General features: G+C 41.7%; 2 protein-coding genes across 2 annotated transcripts in view; one reads left to right on the plus strand and one right to left on the minus strand.

The window, feature by feature from the left end:
- Positions 1-19,434, plus strand: part of dlst (dihydrolipoamide S-succinyltransferase) — a 531,988-nt gene that overhangs the window by 69,636 nt on the left and 442,918 nt on the right. The window lies entirely within an intron of this gene.
- The window catches only part of rps6kl1 (ribosomal protein S6 kinase-like 1), a 35,449-nt gene continuing 30,455 nt past the window's right edge, over positions 14,441-19,434 (minus strand). The window contains exons 11-12 of the mRNA XM_078562136.1: positions 18,930-19,025; positions 14,441-17,034 (exon numbers count right to left, since the gene is read on the minus strand). Coding sequence (XP_078418262.1) covers positions 16,918-17,034; positions 18,930-19,025 — 213 coding nt within the window. The 3' untranslated portion in view covers positions 14,441-16,917. The remainder of the gene's footprint in view (positions 17,035-18,929; positions 19,026-19,434) is intronic.

The raw sequence follows: 19,434 nt of genomic DNA on the forward strand, positions 1-19,434 counted from the left end.
CAATAATGTACCTGAATGAAATCAACAGCTTGCCTTTATATAGCACCTTCAATGTAGTAAGATGCCCCAAGACATTTCACTGCAATAATTATCAAAGTTTGACTCTGAGCAACAAAAGCTTGGTCAAAGAGGCGGATTTTAAAGAGCGTCTTAAAGGACTAGAGGCATCAGGAAAGCACCACGACTGCATCAGTGGCACTTCCAGTTTGTAGGCCAGATTGTTGGGACATCTCAGGGTGAGACAAATTTAATCCTAATTTGCACTGAACTGTGGCTAATTTTGTGTCGTGAACTTGCAGAGTGGGAATTTGGTTGAGACTTGTCCAGATTTAATCATGCCGAACCTCTACAGCCAGCAGAGGGCGTGTAAACTAAAGTCCCAGAACTCTAAGCACCCCTCACCTAATTCAGCTATGCTTTGGTGCTCTTTCAGAAAACTGAATTATTAGGTAGATTCTTTCTAAAAAGAAATGGATTATGCAATGGTGCGAAATTCTGCAAGAACACACATGTAAACATCTTTCTCCATGGAATCTGGCTGTAAATGGATACATTGGTGTCTGAACCTGTAAAGGAATTATCTGGAAAAATTAAACTATTAAAAATGAAATCTCATAATTTTACCTGACATTTACTTCAACGTCAGCAACAGTTTTAATGAATTGCTAGTATACTTTCCAAGGAGTTGTTCATGAGTATATGAAACAGAAGAAATAACTTGCATTTTGTGACCTCAGGATGTCTCAAAGCGTGTTAGAGACTATGACGATTAAGCACTTTTAGTGAATGCTGTAATGTTTTCCACACAGCAATGTCCTACAAACAGCAATGTAATAATTACACAATTGTGACCTTGATTGAGGAATACATTTTGAGTAGGATATCAGGGATAACTCCCCTGCTCTTTATTTGAATAGTACTGTGGGCTCTTTGAAATTCACCTGAAGGGGCAAATGGGCTGCTATTTAATGTCTCTTCAGAAAGACAACACCACCTCCACAAGTGCACTGCTGCGTCAGCCTAGATTTTGTGCTCAGGGTTTTGGGGTAGAACTTGAATTGGGATGAGTAAAGATGCTTATGTGGAAGGCTTGGCTTTGAGGACATCCCTGAAACGTTTCCTTTGCCCTCCTGGTAACTGCTTGCCGTGACGAAGCTGAGTCGAGCACTTGTTTTGGGAGTCTTGTGTTAGGCATACAGATGATGTGGCTCCCCACACCCTCCTCCCGCTTCTTTCATACACCTCTGAATATATCGATGATAGTTTGGAGCTCAGCCTCAGTGCATTAAACACACTTCATTAGCATGCTGCAGCTCAATGACAGAGGTTGGGGTGATCTTGGTTCTGCAATTGAGGCAGTGTAGATTTAATAGTTTCCACTTATCCTGCAGAGTAGCTCCACTCTGGCGGGGAGCTTCATGGAGATGGGGTGCAATGTTGCAGCGAGGAAGATGAAAAAGCCTCGCTTGACCCGTTTACACTTGTATTGGGTCTGTTGTTAAGGATCATGGCTTGCCTGTCATCAGTGTTACTATTGAGCTATGACTGACAATGAGTAAAAGCAAGTTAACGTTGGCTTCCCCTCATCAAATCATTGAATTTCTTTCAGCCCGGCACTACAGTTCTTCAGGTCAGTGAAATTGCAATGATTTGTGTAGGAACAGGAGTCAGCTGTTCAGCTCCTTGGGTCTGTCCTTCATTCAGTCTGTACCTCAACTCCATTTACCTGTCTTTGCTCCATATCTTTTGATCCCACTAACTAACAGTGTATCAATCGCAGTCTGGTAAATTTCAATTGATCCAACAGCCACTTATTTCACCACGGAATGGCTTAGCTTGAAGTTTAAGATTATACCTTCAGGGACTTTTCTGCTGCTGACACCCACCCAAAAAAATCTCTCCTGTTCTGCATTATATTGAAGAACAGGTCTGACTCAGACAAATTTCCAGCACTTCACTGGCATCTTCAATAGACTGTCTGTAAACAGCATTCCATGTTAACATTACCCCTTCAAGCAACAGCCATTATATCCTGTTGCTATGCACAGTTCTGATTTCACTTACTCTACTTTTAGTAGCTCTGGCATTTCCTCCTTAAACCTTGTTGCCTGTTTACCTCTTTTTCCTCCTCTAAAGACATTTCTTAAAAGTTACTCCCTTGATCAAGCTTTTTATTATCTGCCTGTAATATATCCTTATATGACTTGTTAAATTGTTAAACTGCACCGACTGAAAGACAACTGGTCACACTGCACCAACTGCGGGACAAGGCGTCACACCGCACCAACATACTTTCTCAAATCCTATGTTTAAAGAGGAGACTTGGGCTTATCAGAAAGTTACAAGTTGTCCAGCAGGACATATACGAAAGAGGAAATTGAGCTTCTTGGAGGCAGTTTTATTGATTGGGAAAAATTAGTTAGATTTAAGATCAGAGGAAATTGTTGATAATGTTCCTTACGATGTATTACTACAAACACTAGGAGAATATCTTCACCCCAAGGACTGCAGCAGTTGAACAAAATATCTCACCACTACCTTCTGATGGGCAATAATCTAGTGATGGACACATCAAGATTTAAAAAAAAAATTTAGCCCTGTTAACCATTCTTTGCTTTCGAAGCGTTTGATTCCTTCTATATGGAGGGTGGGGGTAGCATTATAGATACCATCAGCACTGTCTTACTATCATGACTCTTTCTAAACTGGGACTCATCCATTTGTACCTTAATTATGTTCCTGATTGGAAAAGGGACTCTTGAGTAGTAGGACCATTTTGAAGGAGTCTGAAAGGTGGATCCCTATTTTAAACTGTTATAAGCAGGTTCAATAATTTTTTTGCAAAAGATGGAGAGACACAGGGACAGTAAGTAGCATTGATGGTTAGAGTGCAGTGAAGCATGAGCCAGCAGTTAATGAAGGGAAAAGGAGGAAGTTGCAAGGTCCCTAAGCCCAGAGTCAGGTCTTGGTTGTTTGTATCACTGAATCGCTGAGTGGATGGGAAGTAAGCAGTGACCTCTGCTGGTAAAAAGGAACAACTTTGAATGAACTGACTGGAAAAACCAAGGCACAAAGTGTGTGACTCACTGAGGCTTAAAATTGTAGAAGAGAATGAGATAAATCAAGGTGTCAAGGTTGAGTGATGCCAGAAGCTGAAAATCATTGGAGTTAAAGAATACTGAGGGAATGCAAAGGTTGAGGAATATTGAGTTATAGTGAGAGAGATGGTTTTAAGGGTCTTGAGTCCAACACAGTGATCAAACAAAATGAGAGAGAAGAGCCTGTAAAGCATCATAGGAGAAACAGGAGGAAAGGAACATTGACCACATCAGTATCAAATAGTACCAAGAAAATTAACGGAGAGAGCACGAAACTGGAAGCCAGCCTGAGAGATGTATTACATACTTTCTCAAATCCTATGTTTAAAGAGCAGACTTGGGCTTATCAGAAAGTTACAAGTTGTCCAGCGGGACATAGTCTTTGATACGAAAGAGGAAATTGAGCTTCTTGGAGGCAGTTTTATTGATTGGGAAAAATTAGAAAAGTAGAAATGTCAATAGATGAGGAAGGGTAAGGGCTAAACATTCATGGTGGGGGCACACATTCAGAATGGGTTCCAAAGTTTGAAATTCAGTCCTGGTTCCACAACTTCTTAAAGCCTTTGATAGACTGATACATACAAGGCTTTGATTCCAATCCTATACACACCCACCATATTCCCCAGTCAAGATGACATAAATATACAACAATATATGATATTTGAATAATGAAATGTCCCAAGGTGCTTCACAGGAGCTTTTATAAAACAAATTATGACACCAAGTTCCAAAGGAGAGATTAGGCAAGATGACAAAAAGCTTGGTCAAAGAAGGGAGGCTAGTGCGATAGAGAGGCGCAAGGACAGAATTCCAGAGACTGGGACCTAGGCAACTGAAGGCATAGCCACCAATGGTGCAGGAATTATAATTGGGAATGCACGTAAGGCCAGAATTAGAGGAGTGCAGATATCTCAGGGGGTTGTGGGCTTAAGGAGATTACAGAGATAGACAAAGATGAAAATTTTAAAGTCAAGACATGCATTACTGGGAGGTCAGCGGGCACAGAGGTAATAGGAGAATGGAACATGCTGTGAGTTAAGACATGGGGAGCAAAGTTTTGGGTGACCACACACTTATGGAGGGTAGAATATGGGAGACCAGCCAGGAATGCATTGGAATCAAGTCCAGATGTAACAAAGCAGCAGCTGAGTTGAGATAGGGGCAAAGTTGGGTGATGTTATAGATGTGGAAACAAGCAGTCTTAGTGGTGGCACAGATAGGAGGCTGGAAGCTCATCTCGGGATCAAATTTGACAAATGTAAAAGGAAAGATGGAGTCAGCCATATGGCCCCTCAAGCCTGCTCTGCCATTCAATTAGATCATGGCTGAACTTTTACAAAGCTCCACTTTTCTGACTGATACCCCACCCCTTGTTTCCTTTAGTACTCAAAAAGATCTAACAAATGAACTCTGACCAAGTATCCGTAGTCCTGTGGCATAAAGAATTCCAAGGATTCGCAAGTGTCTGAATGCAGAAATTTCTCATTTCTCAGTACTAAATGTTCGACCCTTTATCATGAGACTCTAATCCTGGTTCTAGACTTTCCAGTGAGGGAAAAGAGCACCTCAGCATCTACCATGTCAGGTCAAACATGGGCAAGGAAACCTCTTGCTGATTACCACATGCAGCCCCCTTTCAACTGATGAATCAGTACTCCAAGATGAACACCATCTGAAAAAAGCACCAAGGGTAGCAAAGGCTCAGAGTGTACTGTAGGTGGGGGACTTCAATGTTCCATCGCCAAGAGTGGCTCAGCAGCACCAATACTGACAGATAGCCAACTCCTGAAGGACATATCTGCCAGACTGGGCCTGTCGTAGGTGATGAGAAAACCAACAAGAGGGAAGAACCAACTTGATCTCGTCCTCACTCATCTACCTGTAGCAGACACATCTGTCCATGGCAGTATTGGCAGGAGTGACCCCTGCAAAGTCCTTGTGGAGGTTAAGTCCTACCTTCACACAAAGGACACTCTCCACGTGGTTTTGCACTACTGCCATGGTAAATGGAAGATTCTGAACAGATTTAGTAGCTCAAAACTGGGCATCCATGGAGGTGCATCAGCAGCAGAATTATATTTAACCACAATCTATAACCTTACGACCTGCCATATCCCTCATTCTCTACCATCATCAAGCCAGAGATCAAATCTGCTTCAATCAGCACTGTAGGAAAGCATGCCAGGAAGCAGCACCAGGCATACTTAAAGCTCTAACACAGGACTACATGCTTGTTAAATGATGAAAGCAGCACACAGTAGACAGAAATAAGCGATCCAACAGATCATAGCAAAACTCTGCGATTCTGCCACAATTGTGAATGGCAGTGGACAATTAAACAAATAACTGGAGGAGGCAGCTCCATAAATACCTCCATCTTCAACGATGGGCAGGGGGAACCAGCATATCAGAGCAAACGACAAGGCTGAAGTGTATGCTACTATTTTCAGTCAGAAGTGCTGATCCATGTTGGCTCCACCCAAGGTCACCTACTTCACTGATGACAGTCTTCAGCCAATTTAATTCACTCCAGGTGATATCAGCAAACAGCAGATTGCACTGGATACAGCAACGGCCATGGGTTCCAACACCATCCGGCTGCAGTACTGAAGACTTCTGCTTCAGAACTAGCTACGCCCCTAGCCAAGTGTTCCTGTAAAGACAAATACCACCTCAGTCTACTCTCAAACATCAGCAAAGTGATGGAAGATATCATTGACAGAGCTATCAAGTGGCACTTACTCAGCAGCCTGTTCCACCTTGACCTCATTTATAGCCTTGGTCCAAACATGGATAAAAGAGCTTAATTCCAGAGGTGGGGTGAGCCTGACTGCCTTTGACATTGAGCAGCATTTGACTGAGAGTGGCATCAAGTAGCCCAGCAAAACTAAAGTCAATGGAAATCATGGGGAAAACTTTCCATTGGCTGGAGACATAACTAGCACAAAAGGAAAATAGTTGTTGTTGGAAGCCAATTATTTTAGCCCAAGGACAATGCTGTAGGAGTTCCTCAGGGTATTATCCTAGGCTAACCATCTTAGCTGCTTCAGTAACCTTCCGTCAATCACAAGCTCAGGAGTGGGGACAGTCACTGATTCAAACCATTCATGGACACTATTCAGTGCCATCTGCAACTCCTCAGATACTGAAGCAGTTCATGCTTGCATGTAGCAGATCTGGATAACATTCAGGCTTGGCTGATAACTAACAAGTAACATCCACACCATACAAGTGTCAATGACTATCTCCACAACGAGATAATCCAACCACCTTCCCTTGACGTTCAATGGCATTACCATCGCTGAATTAACCACTATCAACCACCTGGGGTTACCATTGATCAGAAACTGAACTGGACCAGACATATAAATACTCTGGCTGTGAAAGTAGGAATTCTAGGGGATGTTAGCATCGTGGTAATGTTACTAAACTCGTAATCCAGAGGCCAAGACTAATGCTCCAGAGGCAAGAGTTCAAATCCCACCACGGCAGCTGGGGGAATTTAAATTCAATTAATTAGTAAATCTGGAATAATATGTTAGTCACATTAACAATGATGCAACTACCAGATTTTCATAAAAAACCCTACTGTTTTTCTGGGGAGGAAATCTGCACCCCTTAACAGGTCCAGCCTAAGTGCAACTCCAGATTCCCAGCCATGTGGGTGTCTTTTAACTGCTCTCTGAAATGGTCAAGCAAGCCACTCAGTTGTATCAAACAACTACAGAAATGCTGTGGGTATACCTTAACCACATGGACTTCAGCTGTTTAAAGTGACGGGCAAATAGGAATGTGGAATAAATGCGACACTCACATTCCAAGAATAAATTAGAAAGAAAATCTGCAGCAACTCTCCTCCTGACTCCCCAAAACCTGCTTAACATCTACAAGGCATAAATCAGGAGCGTGATGGAATAGTCTCCACTTGCATGGATGTGTACAGCTCCTTCAACGCTCAAGCAGCTTGACAACATCCAAGACAAAGCAGCCAGATTGATCGGCACCCCATCCACCACCTTAATCATTCACGCCATTCAGTCTGTACCATATTCAAGACGTATTGCAGCAACTCACCAAGGTTCCTATGACCTTCCAAACCTGTGACCACTATCACCTAAGGACAAGACATGGGCGTACCACTGCCTAGAAGTTCCGCTTCAAGTCACACACCATTCTGATTTGGAACTATATCATTGTTCCTTCACTGTCGCTGGGCCAAAATCCTGGAACTCCCTCCCTAACAGCACTATGGGGGTACATACACCACATAGACTGAAACAGTTCAAGGCTGCTGCTCACTACCACCTTCTCAGGGGCAATTAGGGATAGGTGATAAATGCTGGCCTTGCCAGTGATATTTATATCCCATGAAGAAATTTTAAAAAAAACAGTAGAGGAAGAACGCTGACATCAAAGGAAACTAATATTCAACCAGGGGTTCACCAAAATTAACCTAAGCAAAATAACATCAGTGCAGAAAACAATTGTATTAAAGAGTAAAATCCCCAGGACTAGATGGTTTCCACTCCAGGGTTAAGTAAGTAGCTGACAACTTTGCAGATACTCTTACTACAATCTTCCAAGGTTCTTTTTATTTGGGAATCATTCTTTAGATTGGAAAAGTATGCATGTGACTCTGTTATTTAAGAAAGGTGAAAGAGCAAATCCAGGAAATTATAGATCAGTTAACCTAACATCTGTTGTCAGGAAATTACTCGAGTCTATAATTAAGACTAGGTTGACTGAACACCCTGAAAGTTTTCAGCTGATCAGAGCACGCCAGCATGGATTTGTAAAGGGTAGATCATGCCCGATTAAATATTGGAACATTTAAAGAGACAGTTATAGTGGACAGGGGAATGTCTATGAATGCTATTTATATAGATTTCCAGAGGCATTTGATAAAGTCCCCCATAAGCTCATGGAATTGAAGGCAATTTTTTGACTTTGTTTGGAAATTGTCTGAACAGCATGAGGCAGGGAATTGGCATAATAAGCAGATACTCCGTGGCCTGCTATATTGGGGCTCAATTATTCACTGCTTATTGGGTTAGATTGTGGGATAGAAAGCCACATCCCCAAATTTGCTGATGACACAAAGGTTAAGCAACATTGTAAGTAGTGTAAATAGTAGCATAAAATGAGATATTAATAGATTACACGAATGGGAAAAACTGTGACAAATGGATTTCAGTATAGGCAAATGCACTTAGGACCTCAAAAGCATTGAACAGGGTACTAAATGGTGAAAATTTAGAAACAGTGGAGGTCCAAAGAGACTTAGGGGTCCATATTCATAGATCATTAATTGTCAAGGACAGGTAAAGAAAATAAACAAAAAGGCTAAAGGAATGCTGCTCTTTATATCTAGACAACTGGAATATAAGGAGGTAGAGCTATACAGAGCCCTGGTTAGACCCCACCTGGAGAACTGTGAGAAGTTCTGGATGTCACATCTTAGCAAGGATATATTGGCCTTGGAGGAGTGCAATATAGATTCTCCAGGATACCTGGACTCCAATTATGAGATTGCACAAATTAGGATTTATTCCCTGGAATTTAGAAGGTCAAGGGGTGATTTGATCAAAATTTTCCAAGGAGAACCGATTGGATAGATAGAATGGCCTTTTCCGATTTCCTACAGCAAGGTTCTTGAGCTTAAGTAACTGAAGTCCTTTAAGGTAGGAATCATTCTTGTAGCTTTCCTTTTGACCTTTTCCAAGGCCACTAAGAGTGAGCTTAATTTTACATGTATAAAAGAACTTGTATTTGGCAACAGCTTGGTCAATACTTCAAAATATTTCATCAGCAGCAGGGGGCACTACACACTAAACAATCACAAACACAGAGCAAGACATGTGCAGGGCAATTTTTCCTTTGTTGAACCTTTTTACTAAGCCGCAGAAATCAAAAGGTTTGACGACATTACTGTTTAACAGGTGTGTTGATATGTTAACTGAGTTAATGAAAGCACAGTTTTTCAAAGTCATTAACTGCCTCTTTTAATCATAAGACATGTACAGCACAGGAGACCGTTTGGTCCATCGTATCTGTGATGGCTCTCTACAGGGGCCATTCAGCTAGTCCCACCCCTCCACCTTTTCCCCATAGCCCTGCAAATTTCTCTCTCCAGCTCCTTATCCAATTCCCTTTGAAAGCCATAATGGAAGCTGCCTCCATCACACACACATATTCCAGATCCTGACCACTCACTGTATCAAAAAAGTTTTGGCTGTGTTTATTTGTGCTGCAACACTAGGGAAAGCACTTCCTGCACATGTGCACAGGCAATGTCAGTTGCAGAAAGTGCGAGATACTTTTAGATGCAGCCGGGTGTCTTATAACTCATTATCACTTGCAACTAGACAGACAACTTAAATTAAGTTTTGAGATGCAAACTGAAACCAGTTATCAGGAGTCATTAAAACATTAGGATTGCCAATGTTCTGTTCATTTGCCCTAATTATTATTAAATTTCTCAGAAATAATTCAGGGCATTGCCTTTTTAATAGGACATTTTGCAGATGCTACCAAAAATACTTTGCAAAGCATCAATATGTATAGGCTTACTCCATCTTGCATTATATAATTAACATTTACTATTTTCTACAAATGAATGCATTCTTCAGTAGCTGGGCTCTCCTGGGAAGTTGTTATTCACTCTTTATAATTCTTGTACCTGTGACAAGCACCTTTATTCACAATTGTTCGGTGTTTTTTTTTTAAAAATAAAAATAAAACAACATTTTTTGAGACAACCATTACCTATCAAATGAGCTAGCCAGACTGCATAGGAATTGGGGTTTGCATACTGATGCTTATGCTGCTGACCAGGAAGGCGTTAAGATCAGTTGCACATGTGGCGGTGGCCAGTGTGGGCCAACTGCAAATGCACGACAGTTCCTGACGCCTTGCCAGTTGGTGGTAGGAGTTAGTGAAAAGTTTTTCATGCCACCATTGGTTCTTTTGCCAAGCACCATCAATCTGTCCCCTCTGGCCCCCGACCCTTCCAACAATGGGAACGGTTTCCATCTCCTCAGCCTACTCTAAGGACAACAATCCCAACTTCTCCAACCTATCCATAGAACCATAGAAAATTTACAGTGCAGAAAGGGGCCATTCAACCCATCATGTCTGCGGCAGCCAAAAAGAGAAAAAAGAAACTAGCCGCTCATTTTAATCCCACTTTCCATCACTGGTCCATAGCCTTGCAGCTTACAGCACTTCAAATGCAGATTCAGGTACCTTTTAAACGAGTTGAGCATTTCAGCCTCAACCACCAACTTAGGCAGTGAATTCCAGACACCCACCACCCTCCAGGTGAAAAGGTTTTTCCTCATGTCCCCTCTAATCCTTCTACCAATCACCTTAAATCTATGCCCCCTGGTAATTGACCCCTCAGCAAGGGGAAACAAGTCTTTCCAGTCTATGCTATCAAGGCCCCTCAATTTTGTACACCTCAATTAGATTACCCCTTAGCCTCCTCTGTTCTAAGGAAAATGACCCTAGCCTCTCCAATCTCTCCTCATAGCTGCAATTTTCAAGCCCTGGCAACATGCTTGTAAGTCTCCTCTGCACTCTCCAGAGTGGTGACCAGAACTGCACAATGTAAAATTCCAGCTGTGGCCTAACCAGCATTTTATACAGTTCCATCATTAGATCCCTGCTTTTGTATTCAATACCTCTCTCAATAAAGGAAAGCATTCCATATGCTTTCCTGACCACCTTTCATGCCACCTTCAAGGGCCTGTGGGCATGCACTCCAAGATGTCTTTCTTGCTCAACCCCTCGCAATAACTTCCGTTTGAGTATTCCAATATTTTATTTGCCCTTTATATGCATTACCTCACACTTTTCTGGATTGAACTCCATTTGCCACTTCTCCACCCACTCAGCCAAATTATTGATATAATTCTGGAGTCGACAGCTATCCTCTTCACGATGAACTACACAGCCAATTTTTGTGTCATCTACAAATTTACTGATCACGCCTCCCACATTAAAGTCTAAATCATTGATGTATACAGCAAACAGCAAGGGCCCCTATACTGAGCCCTGTGGAACACCATTGGAAACCACTTTCCATTCGCAAAAACATCCATTGACCATTACCCTTTGTTTCCTGTCGCTGAGCCAATTTTGGATCCAACCTGTCACCTTACCCTGTATCCCATGAGATCTCACTTTCCTGACCAGTCTGCTATGCGGGACCTTGCCAAATGCCTTACTAAAATCCATGTAGACAACATCCACTGCACTACCCTCATCAATCCTCCCCATTACTGCCTCAAAAAATTCATATAACTTAAGTCCCTTATCCCTGGAACCATTCTCGTAAATCTCTTCTGCAATCTCTCTAAAGCCTTCACATCCTTCCTCAAGTGTGGTGCCCAGAAATGAGTTGAGATCGAACAAATGCTAGGATTTTTGGAGATGTTGTTTTGGAATAGTCTCTTAAATTGAAGATAAAATGAAAGTGAATAGGGCCATGTTATATGTTACAGATTCGCCCAACAAGCTTGGTTACCATGGAGCAGGGGACAGGCCTATTTGGAGACTTTGCTGAAGGCAAGATGCAAAATGTTCACACCTGAAAGCAAAGGTGAGAACAACTGGGCTAACTGTGGACAGACTTTCTGTCTCAGTTTTTTTGGACAGAGACACACACAAAGGTCTCTCTGAGAGCCAAAAGGCTGCACCTAGTGTGAGCTGCACAGAGGAGTGAACAGCCTTTCTGTGGACTGCTAGGCAGAACGTGGAAGGGAACACAGTTTCTGATCAAAGGGACGTAGCCTGTGACAATTGAAAGATTCGCGCTGGCGTGACAGGGAACGGAATCGTTGGAGCAGGCTTACTGCTGGTTCAGGACTTCCCTGGAAGTGGAGAAGAGTGCCTTTTGACGGTAACTCGATGTTACAACTTGGCAAACCGGGGCGATAGGAACCCACTGTAAGCGGGGAATGGTGTTGGACTGGTTTCTGTAAACACTAATTCTGTGCAGAGCAAGCAGTGAAGTATAACTGTGGCATTGGATTTTCAGTCATGTTAAAAAGTTAAGGGGATATCATATCTTTTAAGTACCTTTGACTAAACACTACTTAGGTAACTAGTACTCTATGTTGCTTTTAGTTTGAGTACAAGTCTTAAAACTTGAAATCTTGTCATGCCATTCCTTTAAGTCGATCACTGGCAATTCAAATCTCTTTTTAAAATGTTATCAGTCTCTACAGGGATCATAATTTTATAAAGTTTCATCATAACTTCCTTGACTGTGCGCCCTATTTATAAAGCCCAGAATCCCACGCCTTTTAAACCACTTTCTCAACTTGTCCTCCCACTTTCAACAATTTGTGCACGTACACTCTCAGGTCCCTCTGTTTCACTCTCCCTTTAGAATTGTACCCTTTATTTTACATTGCCTCTACTCATTCATTCCAGCCAAATGCGTCACTTCACAATTCTCTGCGTTAAATTTCATTGGCCACAGGCCCAGCCTGTCTGTCCTATCACAATCCTCCACACAGTTCATATTACTTTCAAGTTTTCTGTCATCTTATAGATCATTAATATGAATTAAGAGAAACAGTGGCCCTAATACTGTTCCCTGAAGAACCCCACTATATACCTTCCCCCACCAGGCCAAAAAACAACTGTTTATCATTACTCTGTTTCCTGTCATTCAGCTAACTTTGTATCCATACATTTTCCCTTTTAGTCCACTGGCTTCAGCTTTGTTGATAAGCATGTTATATGGCACTTCATCAAATAACTTTGAGAACTCCATATACATATCAATCAATCACATTGCCCTCGTCAACCCTCTACAAGCATGATTTGCCTTTATCAAGTCCATGCTGGATTTCCTTAATTAATCCAAACTTGTCCAAGAGACTTAATTTTGTCACAGATTATCATTTGTAAAAGCTTGCCCACCACTGAGGTTAAACTGACCAACCTGTAGCTGCTGAGTTCATCCTTGCACCCTTTTTTGAACAAGGACGGAACATCTGCAACTCTCCAGTCCTCTGGCACCACCCCTGTATCCAAGGATTGGAAAATTATGGACAGTGCCTCTGCATTTTCCACCCTATTTCTCTCAGCATCTTGGATGCTTCTGATCTAGTCCTGGTGACTGTCAGCATTTCTCCAATATTTCGCCAATTTTTAGCCCATTTGTATTTCAGTGACCTCCTCTTTCAACACAATTTAGGAGGCATCTTCCTCCTTGGTAAAAACAGATGCAAAACACTAATTTAGTATCTCAGCCATGCCCTTTACCTCCATGTTTATGCCCCCTTTTTGGTACCTATATGGCCCCACTCCTCCTAATAGCTTTTACTACCTAGATGCCTATTGAAGACTTTTGGATCCCTTTTTCCCCCTTGGAGACAATTGACTTTTCCCAGTGAAGTAGGGTCTGTGGAAGACACTGGCAAGTGAAAATATTCATACCCTCTCTTTGACTCTCATTCCTTTTCACTTGCCATCAAATTATTTAAAATAAATATTTAACCTGGTTCTCACTTGCATTATCAACCCAGTTTCTGTCATCTACACTCTTTTTGGCTTCATCTTACTCTCTCTTTCATCATCCAGTCTTTAACTGCCCTACCTTACCTCCTCGTGGGAAGATATCTTAACTGTGCCACCAGATTCCTTAGAGGGCCCCACAGCCCATTCTGCCATCCTCTCTATAGATGGAATATTAAACCATCCCCATTGTGCCACTGCATGATTCCTAATTAGATCCTAACCATACCCTGGAGCACATCATCAAACACTGCCCTCAGAGGAAAGTTGATTGCAGCCTACAAGATTTCGATGATATAACATCAGAAGCTTTGGTGGGCACATCTAACTTAGATCTTGAGATCTGAGGTGTGTTTGGCTACTACCATAGGAAAGTTGGCCACCACAAACCTCAGTTTAACATCCACTCTGAGGAGGTTACTGAGCATTTGGTAGGTACCAGCTGACAAAGAGAGCCAGCATGGATTTGTAATGGGTAGATCATATTTGACAAATCTAACCTCAATAGACCTGAATTAGGGAGAGCAAAATCAACCATGATTCCCTTGCCTGATCGTGTCGCTTACGACTCCTACTGGCAAGTGCCTGTGTTTACAGGTTTTCACTTGGGTGTAACAGCTTCCATGGTTAAATAGCCTGTTGCTACTCAAAGTTCACAAATAAATACATCAATTGGGCAACCGGTCCCTGGGGAACTGTTCCCTAATGAGTCATCAATACCTTCCAGGAGAGAGAGAGAGAGAGAGAGAGAGAGAAAACTGTCAAAAAAGGAAATATAATTTTATATCATATACAAGGTAGAAGGGCCCAGGTTGAAAGTGTACATCACACTTGCAGAAGTGTGAAGTCATTTATTTTACTAGGAAGAACGTGGAGAACAATATAAAAAAGGGTACAATTCTAAAGTGCGTGCAGATATGCCAAAATCATTGAAGGTAGCAGGACAGGTTGAGAGAGTGGTTAATAAAGCATATACCCATTTTATTAATAGGAGCAAAGTGCAAAAGCAAGGAGGTTATGTTAAACTTGTATAAAACACTGGTTCGGTCTCAAATGAAGTATTGTGTCCAGTTGTGGACACCACACTTTAGGAAAGATATGACAGCAATACATAGAGGTCAGAAAATATTCACTAGAACAGTTTCAGGGATGAGGAACTTCAGTTAAATTATGAATTGAGAACTGGGACAGTTTTCCTTGGAGTGTGTTGAGAGGGGATTTGGTAGAGGTATTCAAAATCATGAGGGGTCTGGACAGAGTAGAAAGGGAAAAATTGTTCCCATTGGTGGAAGGATCAAAAATAAGGGGACACAGATTTAAGGTAATTGGAGACATGAGGAAAATCTTTTTCACGAAGTGAGTGGTTAGGATCTGAAATGTACTGCTGAGAGTGTGTTGGAGAGTAGGTTCAATCGAGGCATTAAAGAGGGAATTGGATTGTTATCTGAAAAGGAAGAATGTGCAGGGTTATGGGGAGGTGATAGTGGAGTGGCACTAGGTGATCTGCTCATTTGGCGAGCTGATGCAGACATGGGCTGATTGGCCTCCTTCTGTGCTATAACAACTGAGATTCTGTGAATTCATATAATAGTAAAAGGCAATTGAAAAGGGATAAATAGCATCTTTAAAAAGTATATTAAAAAGTTTCTTCATGCCAATTTACAAGCAGCTGTCAATCTACAAATATCCCTCAGCAACAGCAATTAGCTTTCGTCATCTTAAAAGGACAGCTTTAACATAAACTTAGCAGCAGAATAATACACCGTGCATTGCATAGTTAACACTCCTGTCACTACAAGATAGCATAAGCTCCCGATTCATGAACAAACCGTGGACATTCAGCTAAAACAAACAAAAGCAGAGAAGAGGGAGATGCAGTTAGCTCAACAAATGTCTGCCCACAACTGGAGGTAGGTAGATTGCCTCTTAACCAAAAGGTAGCTATGAAACCATTTACCTAGCGCAGTGCTGTTAGCTCCTTTTCATCCATTAGTTTTCAGTAGGGGATACCAAGCCCCTGGAACAAGACAATTGTGAACATTACAAATAATTTTGATACCCAGCAAGAGATGAGGCATACTTTACAGTAATGCAAAACGTGAAACCACTGTAACAGACTTGTTGTTATGGCAAACATTAGGGCAGAGTACAAAGGCATGCACCATTACTATACCAGGCATTAACTGAATAATTCCCCATTACAGCAGCCAACAGGGCTCCAGAGCATACAGCAGATTTACACAATATTAACAAACCCTAGTTTACCAGACAAGGATGAATGGTTAGGCTGTACCTGAAATATACGCAAGACAGATTACAGAAATTAGGCAAAATCATTTTGCTGGATCCTTTCCTGGCAGCACGTTATCTTTAAAAAAAAAAATTCATGACAGTTGTTTACACTTGTCCTGAAAAGGAGAGTGAATATGAAACTGGAAGGATGGTCACTTGTATTAGTGTCATTAATAACAATTCTCTTCATCTGTTTAAACAATCGACCAAGGAGAATGATCCAAGTAATGAAAGGATCAAAGAGGTCTAACCACAAGCTGTCAGTTACAGATCAGTATGAGATTAACTTTTGTAATGTGTCAGTACCACAAATAGCAGTTACAATACAGCATTCCGCCCCCCACCCCGCCCCCCGCCCCCATTCACTTGCACACATTTGAATCGAATTATTTTAACGCTTTTTGTTAAAAAGGTTCTGAAGGGTATTTAAAAATAATAGAGCAGCTTGGCGGCAGCGACTGTTGGAGGCTCAACATGCAATCTTGTGGGATACTTGACCAGGAGCCTCTTCTCACCACTAAAGGTCCGAATTGCCTGATCTCCAGCATGCCATCGGTTAGACAATTCCTCATGTGACAGGAGGGAAAAAAATAATGGGCTTCCCAAAGCAAGATTTCATACAGCTGGAAGCCACTAAATATTTTTTCTTTTTTAAATTGTGCTTTTTTACCCCCAAAATATGCAAGTGCATTTTCATTTGATGGACAAAATCCCACCTCCCTTTTCCCATGAACTTCTGGCTTTTGTGCCTGCAAGGGAAAAAAGATACAGAAATCCAAGATCGATTGGATGAATTGAGCAAGTGTGGTTGCAAGCAAACCACAGCTAAACATTTCTGATACAATTAATGGACATGTTTTAGTACATGGATCATCCTCCTGCTGTTGCTCATGGTGGCTGCAATTGCTTGTGGGTCAGTGTAGGTTCACGGGTTCCCCGAACTGCTCAGTTCTCCATCCCAGCTGCTGTTGCTAGTCATTAGGTCAGGCAAGGTGCCTCATCTATAACCATTCAGCTTGTTCCACTGTACAGAGCTGAAAAAGGAGTGCGATTTTATATCCTGTGTTCCATTTTCTCCTGAACCAAGCCGGCAGCGATAATTCCATTGTAACAACTGGGAGAGAAAAAGAGGAAGAGGGAGAGATGAAGGAAATCTGGTTAGTCTTGGCATTCCTTTCTGCTTGAAATAGGTGTACAGAAAGCTAATAAATGCTGCTGGGAAATGGACTATTCACAGTACTGAGTGATGATCTCAACATTCCAAGGTCTGGTGCAGCATTAGATTATCGTCAACATTTTCCCAAACTCTAACGCAAGAAAGGAATCACATTATATCCGCTCTCTTCACAATGATGTTCAGTTAATTATACCGTGGAGTCCATCTAATTTCAGACCCTCCTATAAGTCGAAACCACTACTTTAGTGACCAAGATCATTCAGCTTTTATTAGTACCCACTGATGGTGAACCACGATGCTTATCCTTTCATGCATCTGTAGATCAAATCTTTCCAGGTGCTGGACACTTCTACGCTCTTGCCCATTTTCTAGTATTATTTCTTCTGTTTTCCATGTAGCAGTATTTGCCAAAGGTTGGCCTTTACCAAACCTATTCCGATTCAGTAGTGTGCAGTGGTGTAGGCCGTGTTAACTCAATGTCCAAAATCATTCCCTCTTATGAAGCAAAGCTCGATTTATGTTCCATACCTTGATGTGTATAGCTCAGGAAACAAATTCACGGTGTGGGGAAAAATGGCAGACAAAAGTTCCGACTTTAACTTTGGGGCACTGCATGATGACTGAGTGGCACTGTACTTGCACACACTGCCACTCAAAGTTCCATTTCCAAGATATTACCTTGGTTTCTCTCTACCTCACTCGACAAAAATCGACATTCTCATTCCAGCTGCTGAAAATTAGTATCTGCAATCTGCTAATACTCACTTTCTCAAACAATCCACATCATGTCATTGCCTAAAGAAGGATTTACTTCCCTTGGAGGGAGTGCAGCAAAGGCTCACTGGATTCATTCCTGGGATGAGAGGACTGTTCTATGAGGAAAAAATGACTGGAATGGACCTATATTCACAGCCCTACACCACAATTAACCATGTCAACTGCTAATTGATGCAATAAAACATTCATCTCTTGGTCTGACCACCATACCTCATAAGCAAAGTATTTTAGGTAAAAGACAGACCATGTAGACCATAACTTGTTCCAGAATTACACCTAAAGTACCCTCATGTTCAGATCACAGCAATGCTGACTTCAATTGTGCAAAATCTCCGTGCTTAGTGATGTCAATTCAGAGAGAGGTGCTATGCAGGCTTGGGATGTAGAAAAAGACAAATATGAATAATTTTGTCATTGCTACTTTCTTCTTGGGCATGCTGTTACTTTAGATCGCTTTAGACTATATCAAAAGCATAATATTGTTCCGGTTCACTTCACGATTACATACGTGAACTTTGGTTAATTGGAAGAATTCTCTCCTTGGAAGCAGCAGTTTGTCGATTTAAGCCCTTTCCACTACATGTTGATTGACATTTCAGTGTAAAAGTGGAGAGTGCTACACTGTCACAGATGCTGTCTTAGAAGAGATGTTGAACTGAAGTGCTGCTGGGATAGGCTCAAAAGATTTCATAGTGCTATCTGAAGAGTAGCAAACTTTCTTGGTGCTCGAGCCAACCTTCTTCCCTCAATGCTACCAAAAACAGATCATCTCATTTGCTACTGGAGACCATGATGTTCACAAACTGCCTGCTACATTTGCCTATAAAATCTTGACTTAGCTTAGTTCTTCAATGGATCTGAAGCACAGACATCCTGATAAGGTGTTTGGACAGAGTCTATTCTTACATCAAAAGTGCTGTTATTCCAGATAAATTTATGCCAGATGGAACTAAAACAACATTATTCTTGATTGGTTTATCCCAAATGAACATCCAATGTCCCATCCCGAGACACCCTGGACGTAAACAGCACAAACAGCTAATTGGTATCCTCACCTGCTGGAGAAGTGACACCGCTGCAGGACTGAGATGGTCTGGGAGTCGGAGCTGAGTGTGAGGATGGATTCTGGAGGGGTAGCACTGAGACAGGGTCTGAGACACACAAAGATACAGAACATAAATATACAACAATGGGGGAAACATACAATTCTAGGTCAACAGTAATTTCGATTTTATTTCCTTAGTAGGGGCACGCCTTTTAATAACTAACTCAGTAAAAGACAAACTCAATATTAAGATTATCAATTGGTTAAGGTTAAAATCAAAAGTTGTGGGGATTGAGGCTTGGGGTGGATTAGGAGCGGTTGAAGGGTAGAAAACAAATTAATATTTGGTAGAGGAGTCATGCCAGGGTGGGGAATACTCAGTGGAATATTTAACGGTTCAACATTGAGGCCGCTACGGTTTTTAATTCCAATCAAATGACTTAGATTCATAATTCAACCTATTGCAAATTGGTCAACTTTGCAGATGAGTGGCAGTGACACTGAAGAAGTTAACA

This window comes from Cetorhinus maximus, chromosome 18, assembly GCF_964194155.1.
Source record: "Cetorhinus maximus chromosome 18, sCetMax3.hap1.1, whole genome shotgun sequence".
NCBI lineage: Eukaryota > Metazoa > Chordata > Chondrichthyes > Lamniformes > Cetorhinidae > Cetorhinus > Cetorhinus maximus.